The sequence below is a fragment of the Odontomachus brunneus genome, unplaced genomic scaffold (assembly GCF_010583005.1).
Source record: "Odontomachus brunneus isolate Ranch 3 - 2012 unplaced genomic scaffold, Obru_v1 Obru_scaffold_029, whole genome shotgun sequence".
Taxonomy (NCBI): Eukaryota; Metazoa; Arthropoda; class Insecta; order Hymenoptera; family Formicidae; genus Odontomachus; species Odontomachus brunneus.
Genome location: NW_022639479.1, coordinates 1,274,503 through 1,291,012, shown reverse-complemented (window position 1 = coordinate 1,291,012; position 16,510 = coordinate 1,274,503). Strand labels below are relative to the sequence as shown.

Genomic DNA, 16,510 nt, shown 5'->3' with positions numbered 1-16,510 from the left:
TATATATATATATATATATATATATATATATATATATATATATATATATATATATATTTATATATATATATAGCAAGAGTGTTTGTCTAGAATGTGGGATTACTAAAAACAGTATCTTGCAACTACAGTTATTTTATTAGTATTAGAACATTTCTCTTTTGGGGTTTTTTTAAAAGGACCCTCTCGAGGTTATATGTAACAAAATTCTATTAAGAATAAAATTATATTTTGTGCGTATGTATGTGTGTGTGTATCAGTTAAGATATTTAATAATTATATTAAATTAGTAGATCACGCATACCGTCTTTATTGTACCACTCTCTGAAACATTTCTTAACGTTGTGTAATCGCTCGTTGTATTAAAGTAGGCCGCGTAACAAGTTGGCGATGAAGGCTAAGGAATTATAACATACACACCGTGTATGTAATTGTGCGTGATAACGTGCGATTTATTTTTATTTTACTTGTATCCCATATGTGTGTGTGATAGAACAAACATATATATATATATATATATATATATATATATATATATATATATATATATATATATATATATAGTAAAAGATGTACTTTTATACTGATACATAAAATATTATCCAAATAAGAAAATATACGTTTTCTTAAAACATTAAATTTTCATAAAAGCAATTGTTTGTTCTATTTATATAAAATAATTTAGTTTTAAGATTATGTATGTGTTATATATCTCACCAAGAATATATATTTCTATTCTGCAGATATTTTTTCTCTTAGCATAGATATTACTCTAACTTTTTTCCTTTTGAATTGAGCGAAACATGTTTACTTTGAGGCAAAGAGTGCCCTTTTACTAGAAGAAATTTCTATTAAGAACAAAACTTGTACTGCGGGTAAAAGATGAAAAATTCATCTAACTTTAAGAATATTTTGCTTGGAATATTTTCCTTTTAGTTCTGGCAAAATTTTCTTGAGACCATATGTAAGAGGATTCCGCCAAGGATAAGAGTATATTTTTTTAGACGTAATAATAACAAAAGTAATAATAGCAATAACAAATAACAACGATAACAACGTCGTAATAAGAAGGAAGCAATCTGTAGTATTCCCGTGTTCTTTCGCGGCGGGTTATATTTACCTTTGTGTTACCTGCGGAAAGAATCACGTGCACTTTATTTCATTAATCTAACGCGACTCGCTCGGCGCGCGTACACTCGCGCGGGTAAACAACCACCAGATCAAAAACTCGCAATCAAGTTAACGACTGCAACAACGCATGACGCAGCTCCTAGCGTGATCTCGTTACAAGTAGTCGTAAAAACTATCCCCCCGGTGCCGAGAAATGAATGTGTAACGACTGTAACGACTGATTTATCTGCGCGAGAGTAATGGTCCTGATATAACTGATTAACAGTCAGCCCAGTACAATCTCGCGCGCGCGTATTGTACAGGTTCCACTTTGCAGTAACGCCCTACACAGACGTCTCGGCACAAAGTTTCGGCCTAACTTCGCGCACATGTCTCATCCTCGCGCTGAGAAGAGGAAACCACGTAACCACGAATCCGATAATGTCGCTATTCTCAGTTGTAAAATTTCAAATATATAATCATCGTAGTGACCATTACGATCATTATCGAGATTTGCGTTTGTGATAAAAACAAGTTTCTAGCTCACGCGGATGCGTGGTTTTTCTCGCGACTTTACATCAGATAAGGTGTTTCTTTCGCAACAGCACGAATTTCGCGCTGTCGCCTTTCCACAGTAAACATATTTTACACGCTATAACACAGAATGGAAGCGTCTCCCGACTTGAATCTTTTTCATCCGCCACGTGAGCGGAATATACTTCCGAAGTAGCTCGTAGCTGCGGAAATCTCTTCGTCGGAAAACAGTCTGCATCTCCCTCCCCCTCCCCTTCTCTCTCTTCTTCCAGTAAGTGGAAATTAGAGAAGCAATTATGACTCACCGTTGCACTTCTGCGTAACCCGAATGGTGAACTTACGTAAATACATCTGCGCTTATGTATCTATCGGTCTCGAATAACCTCCGCACTCTCTTAATGGGTGCGTCTAAGCCTCTTACCGATAAAATACCACTTTCCTCCGGCTCGTTTACAGACGCGACGAGGATATAGATACGGCATGCCGTGGAAGGATTATGTTCGCTTTGTGCCGTGTTTTATAGCACATGCTGTTGTCGTGTGTGTATAATAAGTGTAAGAGCGAGCGGCTGTGTGATAGAGCCTCATTGTCGCGTGCTCTTAAGCTGCTCCAACTCTTGACGTTCGACGAGTAATACTATCGCGATAGGGGTCGAACTTTGGCAGTGTAATTAACGGCGGTAACCGCACACGAGAAGCTCCAAGTTCGCCGGTGAGAATCTTCGCGTATGTAAATCGCCTTTGGTTCACCCGTGAGTACCATTCCGCTACTGTGTACACTTGCTCTCGGAAAGGTTGTAAGACTTTTATTTGAGTAAATCTGGGAACGCACCCATTCTGTAAAATGAGAGAATTCTCCCGATGGAAAACGGATTTTTACACTGGACGAGACGTTTATTCTTGAACTTGCAAATAAAAATCTGACCCTTTACTTTCTGAGGGCGAATGTATTATGGAGAGAATCACACAGTAAAAATTACTGTAGGCTTTTGTAACCGAGGAACAGATCGATATTCTGCAGTAATTCTTCCCCTTTTACTTTATATCTGTTATTTGTATTTTAGAAATTGAACTAAAAGAAAAAATGATTGATCCAACTAAAATTATTTTTTATTAATTATTAAAGTTATTTTTTCCCCCAGTTATATTTTTGTAGTAAAATAATGAGTAGTGACATGCATATAAAGTTATCATCACTAACATTGCAGTAGAGTTTAATCAAAGAAAAAAGTCTTCTTAGCTTGTAATAATTATTCCTCTATGTGATTATATTTACAAGTACCAGACATTTTTTTAGCATAAAATGTGCTGTTAAAATACTTGCTATGTTTTTAGAAAAATTTACTATGTTTCTTAACAAGATAAACCTTACTGACAATTTATTCCCATACTGCTAAAAACACAGCAAAATTGAAAAGAATCTATATGCGAAAGAGAAACTATAATACTCTCTCCATATACGCAACAACGGTACGATCAAGGGCGCAAGCAAAAATCGATGTCGCGAAAATCGCCGCGAAAATCCGACTTCTCTTCAACGAGATCTTGCGAACGATACGAGAGGAAAATGGCGTCCCCTACCGAAACTGGGCTGAATTTAATGCATCGGTATCGCGCTCGCGGTAATAATTAAGATACGTTAAAGAGCGCTAATCAGCGTACTAAACCCCAGCTCCGTTCTCGTTTCGATTAGTAACGGAACTTCGCTTGGATGCGAAGCAGTTTCCGCAGTACTTTCACGGACACTTTTGTTTCACGACACGCCGGGAAAAAGGAGCAATTCGAAAACAATACACTGGAGTTTTCTATGAAACCCGCTGCACAACGGAGCCGCTGCAGTAACTCAGACATGCCGGCGAATGGAATCGAAAGATTTGCAGCAAAGATCAGACGTGATTCGCATTTAATGCAGATCCCGCGAGTTGCCCCTTCGTATTTTGCAAGCTTCCCCAAATTTTTAATTTAGATATGCGCGAGAAAAAAGGAAAGAGATTATTCGATCAGAGCCAACTGGCATTCTCGTAGATACTCGCTGTATCTTTTGTACGGCGTCCAAACATTTGAAAAATGTATGAGCGGCAATAAAAGCGATCGATACAATTACCATACCTTGGAGGAAATTCTGAAACGGCCTCCTACGCCACGCACATAAGAAGATCGATCATCTACCGCACGTGTGTACAAACTGGCATAATGCATACTCTACGTTGCAGGTCCACGATGCAAGTAACCTTAATGCAACCGAGTTATTCGTAACAAAAGGACAAAGTACACACCGTCCCTCCTGCGTCTCTCTCTCTCTCTCTTTCTCAAGCGCTTCCCTTACGCCAGACTTTGTGGACGTCGAAAGACAAATCCTAGATAAAGCCACGTCGCGAGATAAATCATCCTAGGTGCTGGGATTACGACCTTTCCTGGGAGAGAGATTCACCTTCCCTTGGATTTATATCTCCCAATGTCGCTCTTACATGTCCCGTAAAAGGGCATAATACGCTCGGTAAATTATGTATTATTTGTTCCAATGCATCTCTGTCTGTTTGCGCGCATACAGAGAAGCAAAACACGCGCGCGTTCCATTTTTCAAATACAATTAAGACCCGAAATAACAACAGATATTAAAGATAATGTTTACGAGAAGAGAGCAAGATGAAGAAAGAGAGAGAGAGAGAGAGAGAGAGAGAGAGAGAGAGAGAGAGACCTAAGACAACAACTAGAGAGATACTAGATATTAAAAATAACATTTGCGAGAAGAGACGGCGCACTCTCTATGTTACGCACATGACAGAATGCATTAAAAAGAACCCCGCGGCAGAGAATATCTCTTCTCGAATCCCCCATCGAATTCTTAAATGGTCGATACAAAGTCACTCATACGGAGAGAATAAAAATTTCATCGCGACACGTTTCCTCGTCATGCCGGCGCTACAGGAAAATAAGCTACGCGATCCCCAAAGGATTTTCTCGTGTGTGCGTAAGCGCACACGTTCGCCAACATACATAGGTGAATACCTATGTGCGCAAGTACCTCGCTCGCTAACACAGCAAGTATTCCGAGAACTTTAGCGAGTATGGGCCGTCGTGGAGACCGCCCGAGGGTATATTGCAACAGGAAGCTCTATATTGCGACGAAATTTAATAAATGCTTATGCGATCCCTCTCTATGTGATATCGCGAAAATACGAGAAAAAACTTCATTATTTCACATTCGCGAACAGTCGGGCCGATCAGATTGAGATTTTGAACGCGAACGAAGCCGCGCTTAGAAAAATGACGTGTCAATTTTTGCATCACAACAAGAGAGAGTTGAAATATTCACTTTGTTTTCTAAGTATTCACTTAAAAAAGTATTAATTTGACTTTACTGCGCATGTATTCCGCGGTGACAAATTATTATTATTCGTCAATGTGATCACACATTACAAGTTGGTACTCTCTTAAAGTGAGTCAGTGAATAGTCACTGATATCAGCACTGAGCACTTTCAATGCTATATTTATAATCTGCAATCAGTGTATATTCACTGTTTTCAGTAATGTTTGACTGATTCATTTTAAGAGAGTATAATTAATATAATATGTCACAGTAACAATTAGTATTCGTCAATAATTATAAGTCAAGTATAAGATTATAAGATTAAGTCATACAATGATTGTAACTAATAAGGTATATCATAATAATTATCATCCGTCAATCAAACAATTGTCGTTGTTTATAATTTTTTATTAACGTTCTGACAATATTCGTATATACTTTCATCGAACAGTCCGAGAAAAACATGTACGGTATAATGGCAACCTATTTAACAGTTTAATAAACTATATACATCAATTCTACATACAGTCGTCACTTACATAGTCGCCATCGCCGTGTTTTTCTCTCTGAGTGTAGAAAATGGTGGATTTCTGCATCGGACAAGGTAGAAAATCGAAGCAAACTTTTTGACCGACCCAATATATTTCTTCAGTGAATACGAGGATAACGAGTTGTGCGTGAGGGATCGTTGAGAGCTATAATTATGTTATACGATGAAATTAATATAGGAAAGATAAAAATACACGAGGGAGCGCGTTCACTCTCATCCCCGTGTGTTCGACGTCTCCTGTAGGTGATCCTCGAACTTTTGGCCGGCATTGTACGTCGCGACGTCACGTTTTAAGGAAGATGTCTACGACGCAATGGGAACAAAATTCCTAGTCGCTCGCGCGGGCGGTGAAGCCGCGCAGAAAAGGAACTAACGAAAAACAGGAGTCAGAGGAGACGTCAAAACTTCCCGATATGTTCATCCGCATCAAACATAAATGGAGTGAGACCGATCGATGTTTCCAAGTGTACGAAAGGTACGACGGAGAAGCGTGGCATAAAGTGGCTTATCGGGGAATATGCGAAGGGCGGCCGGCGGTTTGAAAGCCCTTCCCATGCCTCGACTCGTCCCTCTGCGACGTGAGAACGCATGAAGGATGAAGGAACCGTTTTCGGTCAGTTAACTCCTCAGCCAAGCCCTTCAGAACTGCGCCATGAGCGCCATACGTGTCTTTCGCGTGTCCGTCGGATCGATACTTTTTAACTCGCGATGCGATCTCCTCGCGCACCTGTGCCACCGCCGCCCTCCTCCTCAGCCGGGGGTTTAATTATTACGCTATTAGGATGCCGTCACGAAAATAGTCAGATCGTGAAAAACGCGAACCTAACTTTAAGCATGTAAAATCCCGACGGAAGAAACGCGGAGCCACGCGACGGCAGTGTTATTATCTCGCGGTGACACAAAGCGCTCTCTTCCGCGGAGGACTTCCGCCAGCACAATTATTCTTAATTACGTCAGCTCACGAACACACGCGCACGTGTGCGCTGGAAATTGTCCTTTGAGCCGCCTCAAAGGGCCCTTTAGCTTGACTGACTGCTCGAATCGCACTTTTTGCTACAAATTTCGTGAGAAAAATTTCATTTTTAAGAATGGAAGAGAGAAAGAAAGTATGTGTGTGTACGAATCGTAGGATGACATTAAACACTGAATAATAGTCGTACGGGATAAATCTCGCGAGCAATATTGCCCGAGCGATAAATCGCGCCACGAAAGAGAGACGACGTCTCGTTTGGGGACAACGAAGAGCGTCGAGTATAAAAACTCGCGAAGCAAAAAAAAATACGAAAGAGGTACGAAGAGAGTGCTTCCCCAACTTTTACAACTTGTTTATGGGACATGCTCGGTGAGTCACGACAAGCATATCCAAACAGCACCAAAATCAACATTATTATTATACTAAAATGTTGCTCTGATTCTCAGTAATTAAATTTATTCGCACGCGATGTTGTCGTGATATTCTCTAAAACGACACATTATTACTACTAAAGCAAGTTGATACTATCAAAACGTTACCTTAGAATGATGCAAGGAAGTTATATTTTGATAGATATTGAAATAATATTAATTTAATCACAAAGCAACTTGAATTAACTAAGGCAGTCTTGTATTAATTTTTTAGTTTAAGGCTCATCAACGCCTTGGAAAGTAATATTTTAAGAGTTCATGATAACATCGCGCTACCATTTTTAGCAACATTATCAAAAGCTTTCCAAGTTAATAAATTCCAACTTTAATTCATATAATATTATTGTAATGTATGTAATATTGTTGTACTGTGTGGATAACTGGTCGTTCTGTAATTTCAAGTCGCAGTCCCGCACGATGTTACACATCCACTCCCGCGAACTTTATCAGTCGAGGCGGAAATAAGCGGGCAGTAAGGTTCATATTCGATAATAACCTTCCTCCTATGTCCCCCTTTAATTAATTTATGCCTGGCGCTACGACGACAGTTCACCTAGGGACGATCAAGTATATGTATCTGATGTTACAGGTTCCACTCGTTCTGAAAGGTTGCTCGCCTTCCGCCGCGTAAGCTCGCCGAGCGTTGTTGAAATAGTTTTTCGTTGATGAACGTCGCTGCTGAACGTAATGACGTCAGGTCGCGCAGTCGTTTTTCTTTTCTTCGCGCGAGCGCTACTTCGAGCTACACCACATCGAGATCCGAGCATACAGTCTCGCGATCCACAGGGGACGCGTTCCAGAAAACAAACTGCATGCATTCGCGTTCTCTCATTTGCATAGCCGCATTTTTCATCAGGCAGTGGTTGCGTTCAAGTAAGGAAAAAAAGAAAGAAAAACATGCGTGTAAACATCCGCAAGAAAAGGGTGAGATGGAAAATCAATAACGTCCGAACCGGCTATTAAAAGGGGGAGAAAAATTTAGTGAAAAATTTGCGTGGAAATTCGTAGACCGTGGCTCGACAACTTTCCTTGTTTTCGTCAATAACCTCGAACATAACGCACATACGTACGTATGTCTGTGCCAATGATCGAAGGCTATCCGGCACGGTAGGACTCGGCCGTCGTGAAATATTCCACAACTTTGCATGATGCGGAACGTACTCGAGGCGACCAACTCTTTCTCCCTCTCTTTTTCTCCGGCCGAAAATTTCTAAGGCAACGGAAATACGTGTTTCGCATGTCGTGTCTGGCGTGATCGACCAAACTGAAAGACGAAGCCAACGGGCAAAATACAAAGCGATTGATACAGGCCCGAAGTGCGAGAACGTCAATACGATATCGACTCGAGCCGACGAGCTTAGAACGAGGATAATGAAGCGTCGCTGGCGCAAAGTAATGTAAATCATCAAAAACTCTCGTTTCTTTTTTCCAGCCGCGCAAATCGAATAGTCATCGTGTTTTCATTGCTCTTCTTCGAACGCGCGCTGAAAGAGTGAAATAGAGTGCCAAAACATTATCGAGTTGTCACCCAGACAATGTCGTGGAACGATTACGTGACAAACTGTCAACGCAAAATTCTTACGAGGTAGGTCGTGCCGTCTTTATGTCTGCGGAAAAAAGTGAGTATAAACGTAATTATTGAACATCATGGAATTACGGTCGATTAGAAGCCATGACCGATTAATAGGATCTCGCTCATAACTCTGCAATACGGCTCCAATAGCCGTAAATTTCCTCAATAGTTCAGGCCCCGACGTAAACCCACATAATTAGATCGCGTTAATTATTTCAAGCGCCCCAGACCCTCGACGTGGCGCGACACAGGTCACAGAATGGAATCGCGCATAATAGGAAGAATTGAAATTTTTCCACTGACTCTTAGCACTGAATAAATCAAGTCGCGTTGCACGCAGCGCGACTTGACCCAAACTTCTGGCCGTATTTCATCGCGATAAGCTCCTTTTGCGTGCCTTTCACTGAAATATACCGAAAAGAAACGAGAGTTACAAACGAAAGTTTCGAACACTCGCAGCGAGGAGCGAGCGCCACGTCGCTACTACGAAGCAGATTCGTATCGAGCTCCCACCATCGTAATGGATATAAATCGGCAGAGATCGTCCAATCCTCCGATTCGATTCCATCGACGGTTTTCTTCGGTTTTTTTTTCTTGTTTTATTGCGACCCTAATCAATCGAATGTGCCATGCGAGTGGACAAAGTGTACGAGCTAAAAATCGCATTAAGGCTCGAGCTAATGCTCCCGGCCGGTCCGTTTCCGAAAGGATCCGGATTGATTTCCCGGTCAAATAAAGCGCCTGACAAACGCGGAGATGTATAGTAATTAACGAGCCATGTCCGTTCGATTTTGTTTATTGGCGGTGCAGCCGATGCGCCGTGTCCGCCCATTGCAATTCTCAACACGACGGTGGCTCGACACCGGCAGCCTTGAACGAGGTCGATCGGCAAATAGATCGAAAGCGCACGGCCGTTGCGGACTTTGATGTCACGCGCAGCTTGAAGTTCAAACAATTGACGAGCATGTATAACAATTATATGTGATTAATTCATTAAAGCTCGCCACCAGTACGATGCAGCGTGTCTTTGTCGTTCACGTGAGCCCAACTTGCAAATGAAAATATACGGATTTCTAGGCCTATTGTAGCTGGAAATATCATTGTTTGTTTAAACGGACTAATTAGAGTTTGCCAGCGTCGATTTTCATCATAAAATGGACGAAGCTGCACAATGTGTCATTTCTCCTGTTACTGCATGAATTTGTTAGTAATTTTGCCTGCGGTTTTTCGTCAATCTCTTTTTACTCTGTAGAGCGATATGTATGTGTGTATATATGTATGTATGCGTATGCGTGTGAAAGGGAAGAGAAAAAGAGAGATACAGAGAAATAGAGAAAGAGAGTACTCGTGTAAAAGTTGAAAATTAATCATAACTCTCGAGAGGCGAATAGCTTTTTCCCGTGGCGAAGCGTATAAATGTAAAATTATTGGAACTATAAAAGTTGCATGCAATCACGTATGAAATATTTATACATGAAAAAGCATTAGTTATTTTTTTTTAACAGACTTCTGACGTAAACATTAGTACAATCTATATCACTTTCTATCTTGAATAATCTCTGTCTTATCGGTCTTTTAGACTCGCAAGATAAAGTTCTAACGAGCTGAGTTTGAAAAATGAAAGCAATACATTACGTAGCGCTCTTTCTCTTTCTCTTTCTCTCTATTTCCCTTCTCTCTATCCTCTCTCTCTCTCTCTCTCTCTCTCTTTCTTCTTCCCTAATTTCGCTCATTAAGCTTTTGTTGAAATTGTGAATTATTCTGTAAGCGCACTAGCATCAACATAGACTGTAAAGTTACACACGCTAGTAACCGATTAGGACACAACGGACTGTTGGCACAAGGCAAACTACCATTATGCCCGAGATTATAGTATTTTTATTATCTCGCAAGCTCACGTTCCAACTCAGCTCACGTCCAACATTTCGAATTTACGCACTTTTACTTTCGCTTATTCTTGACTCTATACCTATTATCTTATATAAATCCAACTTAATTTGATAACAGTACACGGAAAAAAGGAATGGTTGTGTCAACCAGAAAAATAGTAAAATATGACATAGCTCTTTTCTTTTTGGCTTCAAGAATTGAAGCGTTCTTGATTGCGTTGACCTACTGATTCGTTGCCTCAAAAATGCATTTTTTCAGGCAACGAATCGCAGTGCTAATGAATGACGTTGCATAGGTCAACGTAACCAAGAGTTGGTTATTAAAAAATAAAAACTATACCATATTTTATTATTTTCTGGTTAATACAACCATTCCTTTTTTCATGTATAATTAGCTTTAACTTATCTATCGTGTAGCGTTGTTTCTCTATTAAATTTCCGGAAAGTACTATAAATTCCTGGATAATAACGTGAAGCTAAATAATTCTCACTTGATACACAATGGAGCTGATGATCTCTAATTAAGATAGCCTATTGCTAGCAGTAAATAGCAAAATTATTATCTTCTCTGTTCTGCGGATCTTGAGAGCTCGTTAGTTCCTTCATAAAGAAAGACGAAATTTCGCGACCAACTAATCACATTGGTTGTTTGAGGAGAAAAATCAACATTAACAGCCTTGGTCTTATCGCGACGGATAAACTGTGCCAAGGCCTCGCGTTGAAGGCTCGAAAACTACAAACTTGATATTCTTGAGGATACTCCCGCCGAAATTTCGTTTCTCGTGCGACTACAGTTTCTCGCTCGACCTCCTTTCAGATTTATCGACCGCCAATAGCGTACGCCATCCACTCATTTCCGAACGGGCCGCGAGTCACCCGATAGATCCGCACCGCAATTGCGGCAATTGCAACTGCGACTGCAGCCCGGTTCACCTGCGGCAATTAAAAGCGCGACACGAGAAACACCGTGATCGCGAAACAATCCGATCGGGATAACGGCGTCGCAATATCCTCGTTACGACGACAATAGGAACGGCGCGAATCGAGCGTAGGTCCGAGATCAGAAGTTTTCTTCACATTAAAATAACGGGTGAATCCATAAATTCCTGGAGGTTTTTAAACAAAGTTGAAATGCATCTCATTTCTGTTGAGAACAATGTTGATCAATAATATGTGCGCCATTTTGTGTATTCGACAATCTTTCGCTATATTTTACGTAATTTTAGAATTCTCCTCTCGTGCTTTCTCAACAAAGAAACGTTCTAAATGATGCTTCACATCTTCTAAAGAAATCAGGTGTATACTCTGCTACTCCTACAAGGGAGTTCTGCAGTGAACGAAACAAATGCTAATTGGAGGTGGCAATGTCGGGTGAATACGATGGATAAGACAAACATCCCAATCAAATTCTAACAAATTTTACGGGAGTAAAAAATAAAGTAGAAAGGATCTACGATGTATTTACGGTGCCTCATTGAATATGAAAATTGCTGAGAGATATTTTTTAGCGATTCTTCCAAGAAAATTCCAATGCAGATTGAATTACGAAGACGAAAAAATAATACAGATTTGAGACGATTCCAGCAGAGATAGAGTAATCTTATTTATCAGTTAATTTGAAGTTGATTTTACTTTATAAGATTTTACTTCAATTCAAAGCTTCATTACCGAGACGTCCGACGTTAAGCTCTCGAAAGTTGTAACAACCAGCTGTATTCATTAACGAAAAGTCGGCTTCAGACTCGTCAAAGAATATGAGCTTGCTCGTTAATTCTCACGTTTCGCGGCACGTCTCAATTAACACGTTATAAGACATTTCACGATTTCCTCAAGAGTTTCCCTTCGTATCGATTAATTTTTGGGTACATCGAGATATATTAACATCATAAATTCACTGTAATAACCTGTCAAGCAAGCCAGTGCAAAATAAATATAAAAATCTCAGCGGGGAAAGTACGCGATAGGCACTGAATGGAAATGTCAGTGAATGCACCCAAAAGCCAACACTGAGATCTTATCCAAGCGACAGATGGATACAAACTGAAAGCCCGAGAAAATGAAAATACAAGCGCACATGTATGTGTGAAACTCGCACCGGGAGAACGCCTCCTACAATAAAATATCAAATTTTGGTAGTGCCGAGATAAGATATCTGTGACGGGATACGATGTCTGAGTCATCGCGAAATCGATCACAATTGCCGGCCAAGCACTTAACGAATTAGACCGACGCACACTGTAATGCAAAATTGCTCCCCACGGGAAGTGGATGTTATGGGCGAACTCGCTTCTGAATTACTGTAAAAAGGCTCACGTAGAGATGTCTTCAACGACGGCTATATGTGCGTCGAACGTCGAGAATCTCGCCGACGTTTCGCCGCCAAATTTAATAGAAATTTGCGCGACCCTCGTAGACCGGATTCCGCAAAATTTAGCCGCAGTAATATATTACGGGCGCGCCGACGACGTAAGAGAGATACATGGCGCCGCATTTTGGGGTTACAAATAATAACAATGTTATTTATAATTGCACATCGCGCGTGCCCGTTCGTCGGGCCACATTATGCACACGCGCGATGAACTTCTCGCGCATAATAATAATACGGGCAAGGGCTGCAAGATCATGGCGCGTTCAACGGCATCGCCGTTGTGTGACACGGTCACGCGACTGCGAGAATCGATTCTTAAAACTCCCTTTTATTTCCCCGGAGAACATATACATTCGATGGTGTAACGCATCGTGACATCGCATACCGTTTTATAACTAGTTCCGGTAGTAAAGCTGTCGTGCGAACGCGCGCACTCGTGCACAAGAATGCTTGTTTCACGCGAGTTACATTTTAGTACGAAATTACGAGCGTGCACAACACACACACACACACACACACACACACACACACACACACACAGGCGTGCACGCGCCCGTAAGCAAATCCAACACAGCGCGAACACGGTTCCCGAAAAAGCACACATACAGCAACCGTATAGTGCATCACATTAATTTGTTAAGGGCTTTTAAGATTCATGGTTCTTTTCTCTCCCTTTCTTTCGCTCTTTCGGAAAAATTAATCCCTCGGGAACGCTTGTTGGCAAAGAAAACGCGTTGTCCTTAATTCCCTGCAAATTCGCCGCGAGCATCGGCAGAAACGAGCACGCGAGAAAGAGAAGCGGTCACCACCCGAGGAGACGAATCGGCGTCTTCGTTCCCGCTGAATATTTCACCGGGGAACGCTCGAAGGAGCACCACTATAACGCTGGTAATACCGAATTAACTCGGGACTCTGCATAATGTATCCAACACACCAGGTTCTCCCCCGCGAGTTTGAGCTAAGGGAAGAAACGGGTGACTGAAATAAAACGCGATGAGGCCAAAATTCGAGCGGTTATTCATAGGTGACCTATTCTACTCGGCGCGGAATTGCCAATATCGTCGAGTCGTAACCTTGACCGTTTCCCTTAATATAATGTATCATCTGCGCCTGATTGATGGAACCGCGCAATCTAATTTCTGTCTCCTGCGAACGAGAGATGACGAGGTGATATCCTCGTGGAGACAGTCCGCACGATCGTCAAGATAAACAATAGCTATATCGGTCGATGGAATCGCGAGGATCTCGCGAATACACGAGTACACGGGTCGTCGACGGGACTCTCTCCTCGGGCTTCTCCTCTGCCGCCCTCACGAGAAATTCGCCCGCGAATTTCGCAGCGTATCGATTACTCCTACCTCACCTACTTTACGGACGAGGAATTTTTATTATTGTACCTCATTAAAACTCGCGCGCTCACGTTTCCCGCCAGTACCATCGTCCTCTCGTAAATCGTAAGTATTTTCTAGAAAAGTATCCATCGGAATCATCTTTTCTTTTTCGAGAAAAGATCTTTTTTGATGGTACGCGAATGAGTAAAGTGTGTTAGAGCGTTACATGCACGCGCATGCATACACGCAACTTTACAGAGTGTGGAATTATTTATTCAGCAACTTGGCGTAAATTCGTTGACTTCACAATCATTCATATATAAGAACGCTAAATGTAGCGTTACTTGCTATTTTTGTCTATTCATTATAAGCAAACATTTACTCGCACCCTAGCGAGGAGGATATTCCTCTCGCAAGGAAAGGTTTCCTATTTTTATTTTTGTTCCTCGCGGCATTGACTCGCAAAGGATTAAGATTCGACAAAGGGGAGGCGACGCGGCTCAGGTGATTCAAGCAATTTCGAGCCGCGTAAGTGGAAATGACGTGTGATCGTGGGAAATCAAAGCAGCTCTAGAAGCCACGAGGAAACTTATCTGTTACGTCGATGTTCCTTTGTCCGCATTTAGCGCTAAGCAATTGAAAATATAATATGCCGGCCTGTACCGGCTCTCGATGGAAATAGCACGACTATATCCATCATTGCGGCTTAACCGCGTAGCATGTAGAATCATATCACCCACTTTCCTCGAGGCACAAGGTCCCTCGTTATACTCCACGTCGATTACAACATTTATAGCCGTTCGATTACATTGTCCCGTCCAGCCAACTATCTGGCTGATGTTGCTCTCGATATAACGGGTCAAACGTGATATATATGGGCAAACGTGTTCTTTGACGCGTAACTAGTTACCTAATTGAACTGTCCTTTCTCGTGTATTTATGGAAACTAACCGAGGTATATATTGGACGAAATAACGGCATGAGCCAAACGGTAGCATCGACACGTAAGTGTGTGTAGGTCGTTGTTTCGTCGAAAATACGATAGAGACGTACACACAGCGTCATGGAGGGATGCCTGAACATTTATTACACTGAGAAAGAAAAGTGGTTGACTTAATGGGACCTTGCTTGAACCAACAAAATCCGAGCTAACGTTTAATCGATCGAATGAATTATATAGTTGCTGTAATGAGTCATATCAATCGATTCAATGATTGCGATTTGATCGGTATCAATTATATCAACGCAACTTATTGTTGTATTAACGCGTAATTTATTCATTCGATACAATATTTCCTTGAAGGCAGGTAACCGCGATCGATTTTGTCGATTTAACTGTTATTATGCTCCCAACATTTGGTTTAAATATTCCCTCCATCTGCGTTAAACTCTTACTTGCCCAAAGATGTTTGATTCAAATTGTTTTAAATTGATTGAAGATGTTTGATTTAAATTGTACACCTTGCGTGTGTACATAGTACTAATTGCTTGCTTTTCTCAGTGTAGATCAAGAGTTACACGAGGTTTGATCAAACAATACAAAGAGTTTTTCACAAAAAATATTTATTCGTCGATATTAATTTTCTCCTCTTCAAAGTACTCCCCAGATATACATTTGTGCCAGCGCTTTTTCCAATCTTCGAAGCACTTCTGAAACGCAATTTTCAGTATGGCATTTAGCTCCTTCAGCGATTCTGTCTTTATCTTTTCAATGTTGGCAAAACGTCGTCCTTTCATGGTTTCTTTCAGCTCCGGGAATAGGAAGAAGTCATAGGGGGCCATGTCCGGTGAATACGGAGGCTGAGGCATCATAACGGTGTTGTTTTTGGACAAAAATTCACGAACAAAATTCAACAATTTCGAAACAAATTTTGCTGCCACACATTTCATGCCCAAAATATCCGAAAAAATTGCTTGGCATGAACCAAATGATATGCCAACATCATCAGCAACCTCTCTGATAGTGATTCGGCAATTGTCCATAATCATTTTCTTCACTTTTTCGACATTGTCATCGGTTGTTGATGTGCTGAGGCGTCCAGGGCGCTCGTCATCTTCAACGTCTTCACGGCCCTCTTGGAAACGTTTGTACCACTTGTTTGTAAACGCTTGTTTTATTCATAGAAGATTCGCCAAAAGCAACATTCAACATTTCCAATGCGGTGCTGCACTTTATTCCATTCTTAAAAATTTAATGCAAATTCTTTGTTCCACTTTTCCACAAGTTAAAAATCGCCGATCATACCAAAACACGTGTAACCTTTTCGACAGCCAACAATAAAGTAAGCATCCAATATCAAGATACCAATGTCAAGATACGTCAGGGATAATTGTACCAACCCAACAAAAAAAAATTGTGACAATTGGACATGTACAGCCCGCGAAAAATTTCGCGTATTTTTTTATCAAACCTCGTATGATTTCCAACCTTACATGTACGAGGG

General features: G+C 41.1%; 3 protein-coding genes across 7 annotated transcripts in view; 1 reads left to right on the top strand and 2 right to left on the bottom strand.

Annotated features, from left to right (window-relative positions):
* LOC116843026 (synaptotagmin-7) overlaps window positions 1-16,510 on the bottom strand; it is a 198,189-nt gene that overhangs the window by 153,869 nt on the left and 27,810 nt on the right. The gene's annotated exons all lie outside the window — the stretch shown is intronic.
* Window positions 1-16,510, top strand: part of LOC116843024 (vanin-like protein 1) — a 154,226-nt gene that overhangs the window by 112,733 nt on the left and 24,983 nt on the right. The window lies entirely within an intron of this gene.
* LOC116842993 lies at window positions 14,223-16,181 on the bottom strand (the record flags this gene model as incomplete). Its single annotated transcript, XM_032812909.1, has 1 exon — window positions 14,223-16,181. A coding segment is annotated over one exon (552 nt), but the record flags the coding sequence as incomplete, so codon positions are not given.